The sequence below is a fragment of the Ruditapes philippinarum genome, unplaced genomic scaffold (assembly GCF_026571515.1).
Source record: "Ruditapes philippinarum isolate M1 unplaced genomic scaffold, ASM2657151v2 ctg2143_1_1_1_1, whole genome shotgun sequence".
NCBI classification, from domain to species: domain Eukaryota; kingdom Metazoa; phylum Mollusca; class Bivalvia; order Venerida; family Veneridae; genus Ruditapes; species Ruditapes philippinarum.
The window spans coordinates 124,197-134,826 of NW_026857690.1; the positions used below are offsets into that span (position 1 = coordinate 124,197).

Here is a 10,630-nt window from a genome sequence, read left to right on the forward strand (position 1 = left end):
GATATTTGTATGTGTAAGAGATCAAAATATTTGTAATGAAAATGCATTTTCAGCTCTATTAATTCTGTATCCAATCTTTTTAAGCTTGTATGAGTGTCACTGCTTGTATGGTATGAGTACCACTGCGTGTATGAGTGTCACTGCAGTATGATAACTTCTTATTATAATAATGCATTAGGGACTGATAGTCACAGGGCAAAACCATTTGAGAGCCTTGAATTGAATATTCAACAGGTAATCGCCAATTCGACCAAAACGTGATTTTTAGAGTGCCACATAATGTCCAAATATAGAATATATTTTATATGAATACAATTCTCTATTATTTATCTATTTATACAAAAATCGTCTAGCTATATTGCACACATCTATTATGAATGTAGGACAAAACCCCACCAGTTAAAAACCCACCACTCAAAATTTTATAGAGTGGACAAAACCCCACCACTAAATTTTATAGAGTGGACAAAACTGTAAAATTTAGTGGTGGGGTTTTGTCCACTCTATAAAATTTTGAGTGGTGGGGTTTTGTCCACTCTATAAAATTTTGAGTGGTGGGTTTTTAACTGGTGGGGTTTTGTCCGTCTGTTAAAATACTATATGTCAGTAGTTGAATGTTGTTCTTTGTGTCTGTTTTTGTTCCTTTTTTAAAAAAAATGTTATTTCTTTTACATTTCAAATCTATTAAAATCAAAGAAAACTGATTTATTACTGAGATAAATAATATCAAGAATAACCACCGATGAACCCGCTGCAACATTGTCCACCATCACAACCTTAGGGTTCGTTATCCAAAACGTAGTAGCTCTCCTACAAGCAGAAAAAGAAGCTTCGGTACATTGCCCTGTCATTGCGTTTTCGTCAAGTCAGTTTTGCGCATCGTCTCGTTGATTCAGAATACCGGTATCGCATTGTTGCTTCGGCGCATCACCCCGACGTTTCATTGTGTGATCGTCTCGTGGCTTAGGTGCATCGTCTCGTCGCTTCGGGACGATGGGACAAGACAACACGCCGAAGCGACAAAACAATGCACGGAAGCCACAAGACAATGCACGGAAGAGACAAGACAACACGCCGAAGCGACGAGACAATGCGCCGAAGCAAGACGACAATGCGCCGAAGCGATGAGACAATGCGCCTAAACAATAAGACAATGCGCCGAAGCGACAAGACAATGTGCCGAAGCGGCAATACAACACGCCGAAGTGACAATTCAATGCGCCGAAGCGATAAGACAACGACAAAGCGCCGAAGCGACGAGACAATAACACGACGAAACGATACACGGTTCACATTTGCGTTGTGGATTTTAAAGAAGAAAAATGAAAATGAACCCAGTCCGTTATGTCATATTTTGCAATTGCGTTGTGTAGTTTGGTGAGATGTGAATACAGGTCTGGTACTTTACAGTTCTAGAAAAAAATTCATAGTTGAGCTAAGTTCATAAAAACTTTGGTATTTAGTCCCGTTTATGTTCCTTGTCAAAGTTGTCTTCTTTATTTTCTCTACTTTAAATTTTACTTTTCTTTGAACAGAATCCAAAGACTCAAGATTTTTTTTATCACTTTCGATTAACTTTAAGCTCGTTATGCTAACATAGCAATAACGTCTGCGTTTTGAAGGCCCAACAGATTTGTCCGCTAAATTGATATATTCTACCAAAGGAGCTTTGTCCAGGTTCACTAGTCTGCTCAACAGTTTAAATCTATTATCGGCTGGAATAGTTACTTGTGATATTGATTCTTGATTTTGTTCGTAAAATAGAGTTCGTCTCACGTAAAACCTGGCTTACCTCTATTGACTGGTCTGTAGCCATCATTGTGACACACAAGTAAAAAGGTCAATATTCTGACAGTATATGAGCCGCGCCATTACAAAACCAACATAGTGCGTTTGAGACCAACATGGATCCAGACCAGCCTGCGCATCCGTGCAGTCTGATCAGGATCCATGCTGTTTGCCGACAAACCCTATTACAAGTAGAGAAACTGATAGCGAACAGTATGGATACTGACCAGACTGCGCGGATGCGCAAGCTGGTCTGTATCCATGCTGGTCTCAAACGCACTATGTTGGTTTTGTCATGGCCCAGCTTATATATGTATGAACTATACCCACTGTGGTTGGTCCGAACTTATTAAAGATTGTTTGACAGTAAATTATGGACAATTGCTTCTCAAAGTGAGAGACTTTACCAAACACCTTTCAATTTGAAAATCAGGGATATTTAGGAACGATCTGAAGCAGATACTTACTCCCGATCTGTGCTAAAGTCGTTGATAATGTTTCTTGTGACGGCGCCAAGATTTCCACGTAATATAGTGGCCGATTCAGCCCCATCTTCAAGAAAGTATGTGTGGCCGTACACTTCATAGGCTACGTTCTCAAGTATCTAGAAACAATTAATTTTCTCTAAACTTTACTGATACAACAAAACAAAAACTGTTCCCTATAAGTATGTATTGTGACTAAGATATTGGATATTTAAACGACAGAAAAAAAACCACACCAACATTCGATGCTGTACTGAAAAGTAAATAAACTTAGTCATTTCATTCCCATACATTTGTTGAAATATGTTTTGTCAGAACTTGGTGTTTTTGCAACATATGCATGTATTTTACTATGTTGTAGGTTAAGCAATATTGATGCTGGACTGCCTATCAAAGAAAGTCCTTCGTATGAAAATCAATTTTAAGATCAAAATAAGACAATTTTGCGTTTCAAAGAAAATATCCTAACTTATGGCCTAGATATTATGACACTTAATTTCTGAATAGCAATGCTGATGCGCATTTACACATTCTGTCATTGTAGTTCTAAACTTTTCTCGGGAAAATTCGTGTTTTTAAAGTCTAAAGATAAAAATGTTTATTCAAACTGTTTTAAGGTAGTCCTAAAGTTGGTTTTATGTCCTAAGATTTAGAATACACTAAGGACTTTCTATAAAACGCAGTCCTCTAAAATGATGATGATGTCGATGATGATAAAAATTTAAAATAATAATAATAATAATAATAATAATAATAATAATAATAATAATAAAATTAGAAGTTGTTATATAATAAAACATGTATAATAAAACATGTTATAATAATAATAAAACAATTATAGTAATATTTATGATTAATAACAATAATCATATTACTAATAAAGAAAATGAAAATTATGACACTTCATAATTTTGATGAAGATATTCTGTAGAGGATGAAAAATTAATTATTTTACCTGGACACCGGGTATGTCAACAGATGTACCAAAAGTTCCATGTATGGTTATAGCTCGTCTGTATGTATGGTGTATAGAGTTGCCCTTGACAATGGCCGTTTTTCCAGATATGTCCTTGCACATGTGAAAATGTATGGGATAGAATCCTTGAAATATTAAATATGAATTAAAATACATGTATTTCTTTTATGATATCATATGCATACATTGTAATTTGTAAGTACCTACAAATACGTAAAAATACTGCACGTGAAGTGTGTTGCATTAAAATCGTTATAAAATTACTTGAAAGGTTATACGGCCAAGTATAAGCGATCAAATTGTCATGTACAAACGGTTATATGGTCATGATAAACGGTTATGTGGTTCTGTATCCATGTATAAGCGGTCATATTGTCATTTATAAACGGTTATATGGTCCAATGTAAACGGGTATGTGGTCATATATAAACGGTTTTACAGCCATGTATAAGCATTATATGACCATGTATAAACCGTCGTGTACGTTAAACAGCTATATGACTATGTATTAATAGTTATATGGTCTTGACTAAACAATAATGAAGCAAATAACTGTTAAGGCCATATATCATTTCAAAAGACTTCATAAAGAACTTAGAATTTTTAATAACTGTTTCCGTGATTAAAGTAAAAAATATTTCTTATATTTGCAGCAGCCGTGTATAAAAAAATAAACGTTACGATCGTTGTTGTGAACCGATTTTGCACGTTTGATACAGTCTGATGTAACGAATTCATTTAAATTTATTTTTTTACCTTCATCCCTGGCCTGACCCATAAAAAACAATTCTGCCCCTTGAATCACAACAGTACTGAAGTCCATTATCTAAAATAATGAATTATTTCAAATGAAAAATTTCCACAAATATGTTTATCAATTTCATGCACTGTTTATCCTTCGGAGAAGGCTTGGATTATTTGATGATCATGATGAAAAAAATAATCTAAAACTGTTTGATACTTAAGTGCAATAATATAACTGTCTCTTTAAGATTGCAACATCACTCACGTCCAATAGCAGTAGAGTATTACTTCTTCAGGATTAATATTAAAATGAAAATAAACATATCAATATATTCAAATATAAAATCATCACCTTGATATGACCGCCGTACACGTCCACTTCTTTCGGATTCAGATTGCAATCACCGTTTTCTGCTGGACAGCCCCTTTGCTGAACACCCGATATCTTAATGTTCCGTGTTAACAAAGCAACTTCCCCGCGCATGTCCACTCCCTTTTCTATTTCACCAAAATGACGGTAGAAAAATTCGTCTGCAACAAAATATAGGTACTTATTAACAGATGTTGATTTAGTTGTCCCTTGCTTCTACAAGTTGTATGACGTAAATAACATTTTAGAAAATACTATACTAGAACCATGTTCAATTTGCTTGATACATCTACATCTAAATACGTGCAAACTTAATAAAATATCTTAGATAATTATTGAATCTATAAAATAATACATAAATAAGTGTCTTGCTTTGAAATCTTCTTTTACAAATAGTATATTAAACATGTTAAAATAGATAACAAATTTGAAACAAAACATACATGTATAGTAAACTACATATAACCCTTTAACAATCAGAAACTTCAGAAATCGTTTATAATTTCCTTTTTATTGAAATTACAGTTAAAGATTGAAAAATAACATGAAATGTATTCCTGAATTGCTTACAGGCACATGATTACTTAGAAATAAATAAATGTTTTCTACTTAAGAAAAAGCAAACATGAGTTTTATAACATTTAAATAATTTGTTTTATAACAAGTTAGATGCTTATTACTTGAAGAAAGTAGCACTGAAAGTGAAATTATTTGTCATTAAAGTCGCAAAATGTAAACAAAATAGTATTTTAACTTCCATACAAATTACGAAATCGCTATATTTGTACTTTTTGTCAGAAAACAACAGAGGCAAAAAATGGTTCAGGTAATTTGCCAATAAGTATCTTTTTGGAAACTATACCAGGACACCAAAAACAAATAGCTTTTAAGAAATTAAAATAAAACGATTTATGAGGTTATTGGGCATTTAAAGTGTTAGAAATATATAGTTTATTAAGTTAAATACAATATTCTAGAAAGAATCATACGTGACACTTTGAAGGTATGTGGTCCAGTTATTTCTTTAATGGTTCGGACTTCTGCATGGTGCGGTTTGTAATCAGTCGAAGTAAATAGAACCTGGTCACCTGTAGAAAATCAAAGCAGTATAATTAGACATTAAATGATTAATTACTATTCTTTTTTTACTATTCCAATTGTGATTTCTCAAAATTGCCTGCAAATGTTTTAATGTCAAATGATTTAGCAGAATATTTCATCTAAAATAAGCATTTCATCTTTTACAATAATAACAAGCTTTATCCAAATGGTTTGTAAAACTCAAAGATAAAAGAATGTGAAAGTATTAAGTAAACAGTTTTTTTGATAATAGTCAATTTTGTGAAAGAAAACTTGTAAGTGGGCGTCAATATAAGCGTCGTTTAAACGTGCAAGTACCTGTTTTCCAAGAGCTGATGTCATGTGTGACCGTTATATCCGGGTATCCAACACCAGGAGTTATAACTCTCAGGTCAACAAAGGATTCATAATTCCTGTTCGGTAAAATATAACACACGGCTGTTATCTTTTTATTCTTGTAAAATATAGAGGACATCGCTTCAGAATCAATTTTTCCAACTTGTCTATCCAGGGACTGTCCATAATTGTAACCTCCTGATAGAAATAAAAACAATGATATAAAATACAAATCATATACCAATTTTTGACTGTTATATTTTATAAAATAAAGACGATTTATTGTGAATTATCACTTATTCTAAATATGATCTTTAATATAGTATTGTATAAAATATCATGTAAAATCTCATTTCTTTATATGTTTTATAAAGAAAGACACATTGAACATACCGACAACAAATACTAAAGAAAAAGCGTCATATCCCACTTGATCACGGAGTAGTAATTCCCCTTCTTCCATTCCCGCCAATGTTTCTATGATCTCGAAAAAAGTGTCAAAGTCAGCGTCCACAGATTTGATAAACTGCACCTGAACTGATATAGCTATAACAGACCCGTCCTCGGCAGCTGTGAACATAAATGTATTTGAGAATACACCAATAATTACGAGTTGAGATATATTTTCCTAGATGCAACTCTGTAGTTTTGACAGCAATAGATGGTATCACAAAAATAAGAAGACAACATTTTTCCTCCATTTATTCATACAACAAAGCATATTTATATAAATATGTGTGAATTACTTGGAAACTATTATAGCGGCGTCTTTTCTCCTTTTCTCCAATATCGTCAGGTGAAAGAAAACTTAACTGGAGGAAATTTGAAATAAAATACTGTCTGAAAGAGGAGCCTTCATCTGCAAAATGTTACAAACGAAAGTCGATTAAAAGAGTAGTAATAAGGCAACTCGTGTCATTAAATAGGGAAACGACCAACATCATGTTTTCAATTGTTGACACTTTTCATTGTGAAATTATGTTGGTGCTGTAACAGCTTAAGAAGACTTGTTTTGTAAAATACTAGCACCACTGCGTTGCTGTCTGTATTGGGTCATTTTGTCCTCGAGAGGATTCTATATAAGATATAAATGAGGATTTTATCTCTACTAAAATTACCTGCAAGTTTTTTTGCCAGCTTAGTCAATGCTTTGTTTGTTCTCCTGGCTGAAGACTGCATGATGAATATGTCATAAAAGACAAAGTTCAAATCTGGATCCAGAATATGGACGGCGAAACCGGATTGCGCCGGTTTTATCCAAGCATTGTCTGTATCCTGTATTGAATAAAGAGAAGCATAGATAATTTGTTTATAAAGAACAGTTAATTTGAAGTTTGGCCAAATGGGGTTTATTGCGATCATGGGCTCTTTTAGAGTATAAAGCTAGATTAGGCCGTTGGTAACCGGCTGAGTAATTGTTTAATCGAAATAAAACTTGAATTTGTAAGAATGGTGTATGTTTACAGATATGGTTCATGCATGGAATCCCATTTAAAATAGAAATAAAAAGACTTATGATAAACTATTACAGTATCTCTCATCATGAACATACTCAATCAAACTGAGTCTGTAATTTTCATATAATAGTGTTGCTTTTATTGGTTCCGCGCTCGGGATCACCCCTTTTCCAGATTTTAAAGTTCACTTTATTGAAAAATACGGATGCAAAGAAATATGATGTTTTGACTTTTACGAAAACATGTCTAAGATTTCTTTTTAAGATCATGCATAAGAATACTTAGTAAAAGCTTCATCGATATATGTAGTGTTAGATGGCTTCTAACTTGGATGTGATCGGTTTTCGGTAGACCTGTGACATATTTTTTTTTTAATAAAGCAGATGCGGTTTCTGCTCTTTGCCAATTTAGGAGAGAACACCGATGCTCGTAAAACAAACCCACAAAAAACTTACACCGAAAAAGTGATTAGGGTTGAAATAAGGTTGAAATATCAATACATGACACACATTTTGTAAATTGGCAACAAATTAACGACATTAGCTTTGCAATCTACCATTTAATTATGCATGACAGACAGTCAACTCAGTTTGACTTTTTTCAGAAAATGTTTCTAACTGTCATTTGTTAATTATACTTTCAACATAAAGATGCATCCAAAGATGTGCTTTGAAAAGTTCTTATTTCGCCGACTGAATTTGAAACGGTAAAAGAAAAAAATCAAGGGGAAGATGAGCGATACGAATAATTTTATCATTTAAACAAATCAAGGTTGATAACCTACCAAATGTCTGAAATGCACATTGTCTTTGTTGGCATTAAATCGGTCCACCGTACCAGACAACTTTGTCCATGCCAGCCTGTCCTCGCCATGGATCTGTAGGGTGCCATAGTCACTTATTGCTATGTACTTCTCGCCGTGATCTCCAAGTAATGTGCGGTCCACCGTTCGTTGTCCTGTTCAGTTATTTAGTTTAAAATATGTGTGTTATATTTCATCTCTAATAGTTGCAAAGAGACGCGTAACTTTATGTTGCATGCCTAATATAAGTGAAACATTGGCCAATCAATTTTTAACAGCAAGATCATATTGAATATACACCAATGTTCAATGACTATTCGAAAGAACATAAAGCATGTTACAGCACTGGGGTCCTCCTAGAATTACAATGACCGATCAGTCGGTTTGCACCAATCCTGGAAGTTTAGGTCCATTGACTGGTAGATCACTTATGATGCTATGAGGTCCGAAGTATTATATATATAAAATCACATTATATAAAAAGTTCATCACCTTGTATGTAACAAATTCTGTTTCAAAGATAATACAAGTAATGCAAAATCTTATTTCCAGTGACCATTAACATGATAAATACTTTATAGTAGTTTATAGTCGATCTCATCCTTTAAATGAGACTTACATTATGTTATGTATGGCTAATAGAAATTCGAGAATTTTTTTACTTGATGAAATATGATATTTACCTTCTAGTTGAATATTAACATTGTCTTTATGTCTGCAAGTTTCACTTCCAATTATGAGGTGACCAAAGTCTTTCACGAAAATCCCTCGTGTTTTGATGGAGATATCGTGACCTTGGTTGAAAACGAGGCGACCTTCACCTATGATGTCGATGGAATGAACGTCAAGCTCTGGGATGTCAAGAAGGACCAAACCGTCGATCACAATTTCTAAGTCTTTCTGTTAGGTTATGGAACGAAAATTATAAATACAATGTAAAGTGTAAAATATGCAATTGTTTCTGTTGCATTAATTTTCATTTCTGCATTTTATTTTTGCTAAATAATACACTGGCTTCGTTTCTTATCCAATATCAATTCACTAGATGTAAAGATCTAGGAGAAAGAACACGAATTACGACAATTTTAGTTAAACAATGTAAGAAACAAATCTCTATTTTCTTTTAAAAAGGTGTCTAAATATTATTTTATCAAACATCAAGTTTATCTTATTCCAATTGAGACACATCATGGATCTTAAATGTACTAATCTCGCGTAGACTTTGGTTCATAACACCGAGGTGTTATAGGAAGAATAAAATCAAACCATATACATCAATGCCCATCGGGGGGGGGGGGGGGGGGGTCATACCTTAAGAAGGTCCAGGAATGCATTAAGGTTTAAACTCTGTAGTAGAGTTTAGTTTTGATGGAATATTCAAAGCAATGTACGCTACTATTATAATTATATATGATATAAGGTTAAACATAGTAATACTGTTACAGAATTTTTCGACATTTCGCTGGACACGAAACAGGGCCTTAATAAGTCAATTTTATTTAATCTGTTTTCAGAAAATATAGATTTAGAAAAAAAAAAAAAAACATTAATAGTGGTATTTATCATTCGATTTGTGTTTGTCATTTTTCTTTTATCAAACGTTATGGTTATTCTGGCTAAAACTCCAAGGAATTTACAAACTAACTTGTGCATATTATATAAATATTAAAGAAAGTATTGAATACTGGTGAATACTAATAAAACCAAAATAATGTTGTTGTTTTTTAAGAAAAGAGGGCCTTTAAAAGTTAATGGAAATTGCTATCAAACTTCAATCCGTCCGTCCGCCCGAAATCAACGTAAGCAATTAAAACCTTACTTATGATAACCGCATAATATTTTTCTGGAATGTTTTATTTTGTTAAAAGTTTTAACATTTTTGTGTGTTTAACAACAGAGACATTCTGTTTAACAACAGTTACTCCTTTGAGAATCAAGCGTAAGATACTATTTATAGATTTTCTTTAAAAAAAGCTATTTCGTTAATATAGCCTTTATAATTTATATACCCTTTAAGATGAACATTTAAATAGATAAAAAATAAAAAATGAAATTGCTATGTAAAGAAAATAAAAATATTACATTAACAATAAAAGTGAACAAATTATGACAGACGTATATATATATATTCCGTTATTTACGCCTTCGTAGAATTTTCGATTCTTTTCTCAGTAAAATAAAATCTATTCAATAAAATAAATCGCACGTCAATATCAATATTACGATTTGAAAAAAAATGAATAAATAAATAATAAAAAAATAATAATGAAAGAAAATAAAAATGAAATAAAAGATGAAGAAAAAAGCCTTAAAAATGCCTTCCTTATTTAATAACAAAAATTTGCAAAGTGATTGAGTCAATGTAAACTATAGAAACTTACCGGAAAATATTCGTAGAGTGTTGAAATTGGTTTCAGATTTATGTCCTCGTGTGGGCAAACGGATTCAACTTCTACAAATATAGCGGCAGACGCCAGGACACACACCACAAGCCACATGATGACACAGTTACTTTGGTACACAACTGTTATTAGACGTTTAATCATACCAGTCTCGAGTGGACTGAGTGGAACGTAACAGGTTCTTTCTTAA

The 10,630-nt window shown here is 32.9% G+C and overlaps 1 protein-coding gene across 1 annotated transcript in view; it reads right to left on the reverse strand.

The window, feature by feature from the left end:
• The window catches only part of LOC132750591 (cell surface hyaluronidase-like), a 28,684-nt gene extending 18,054 nt beyond the window's left edge, over nucleotides 1-10,630 (reverse strand). The window contains exons 1-12 of the mRNA XM_060740603.1: nucleotides 10,420-10,630; nucleotides 8,722-8,938; nucleotides 8,021-8,193; nucleotides 6,898-7,054; nucleotides 6,173-6,349; nucleotides 5,762-5,977; nucleotides 5,353-5,451; nucleotides 4,346-4,524; nucleotides 4,006-4,075; nucleotides 3,229-3,374; nucleotides 2,256-2,392; nucleotides 741-810 (exon numbers count right to left, since the gene is read on the reverse strand). Of these exons, the coding sequence (XP_060596586.1) occupies nucleotides 741-810; nucleotides 2,256-2,392; nucleotides 3,229-3,374; nucleotides 4,006-4,075; nucleotides 4,346-4,524; nucleotides 5,353-5,451; nucleotides 5,762-5,977; nucleotides 6,173-6,349; nucleotides 6,898-7,054; nucleotides 8,021-8,193; nucleotides 8,722-8,938; nucleotides 10,420-10,584 (1,806 nt within the window). The 5' untranslated portion in view covers nucleotides 10,585-10,630. The remainder of the gene's footprint in view (nucleotides 1-740; nucleotides 811-2,255; nucleotides 2,393-3,228; nucleotides 3,375-4,005; nucleotides 4,076-4,345; nucleotides 4,525-5,352; nucleotides 5,452-5,761; nucleotides 5,978-6,172; nucleotides 6,350-6,897; nucleotides 7,055-8,020; nucleotides 8,194-8,721; nucleotides 8,939-10,419) is intronic.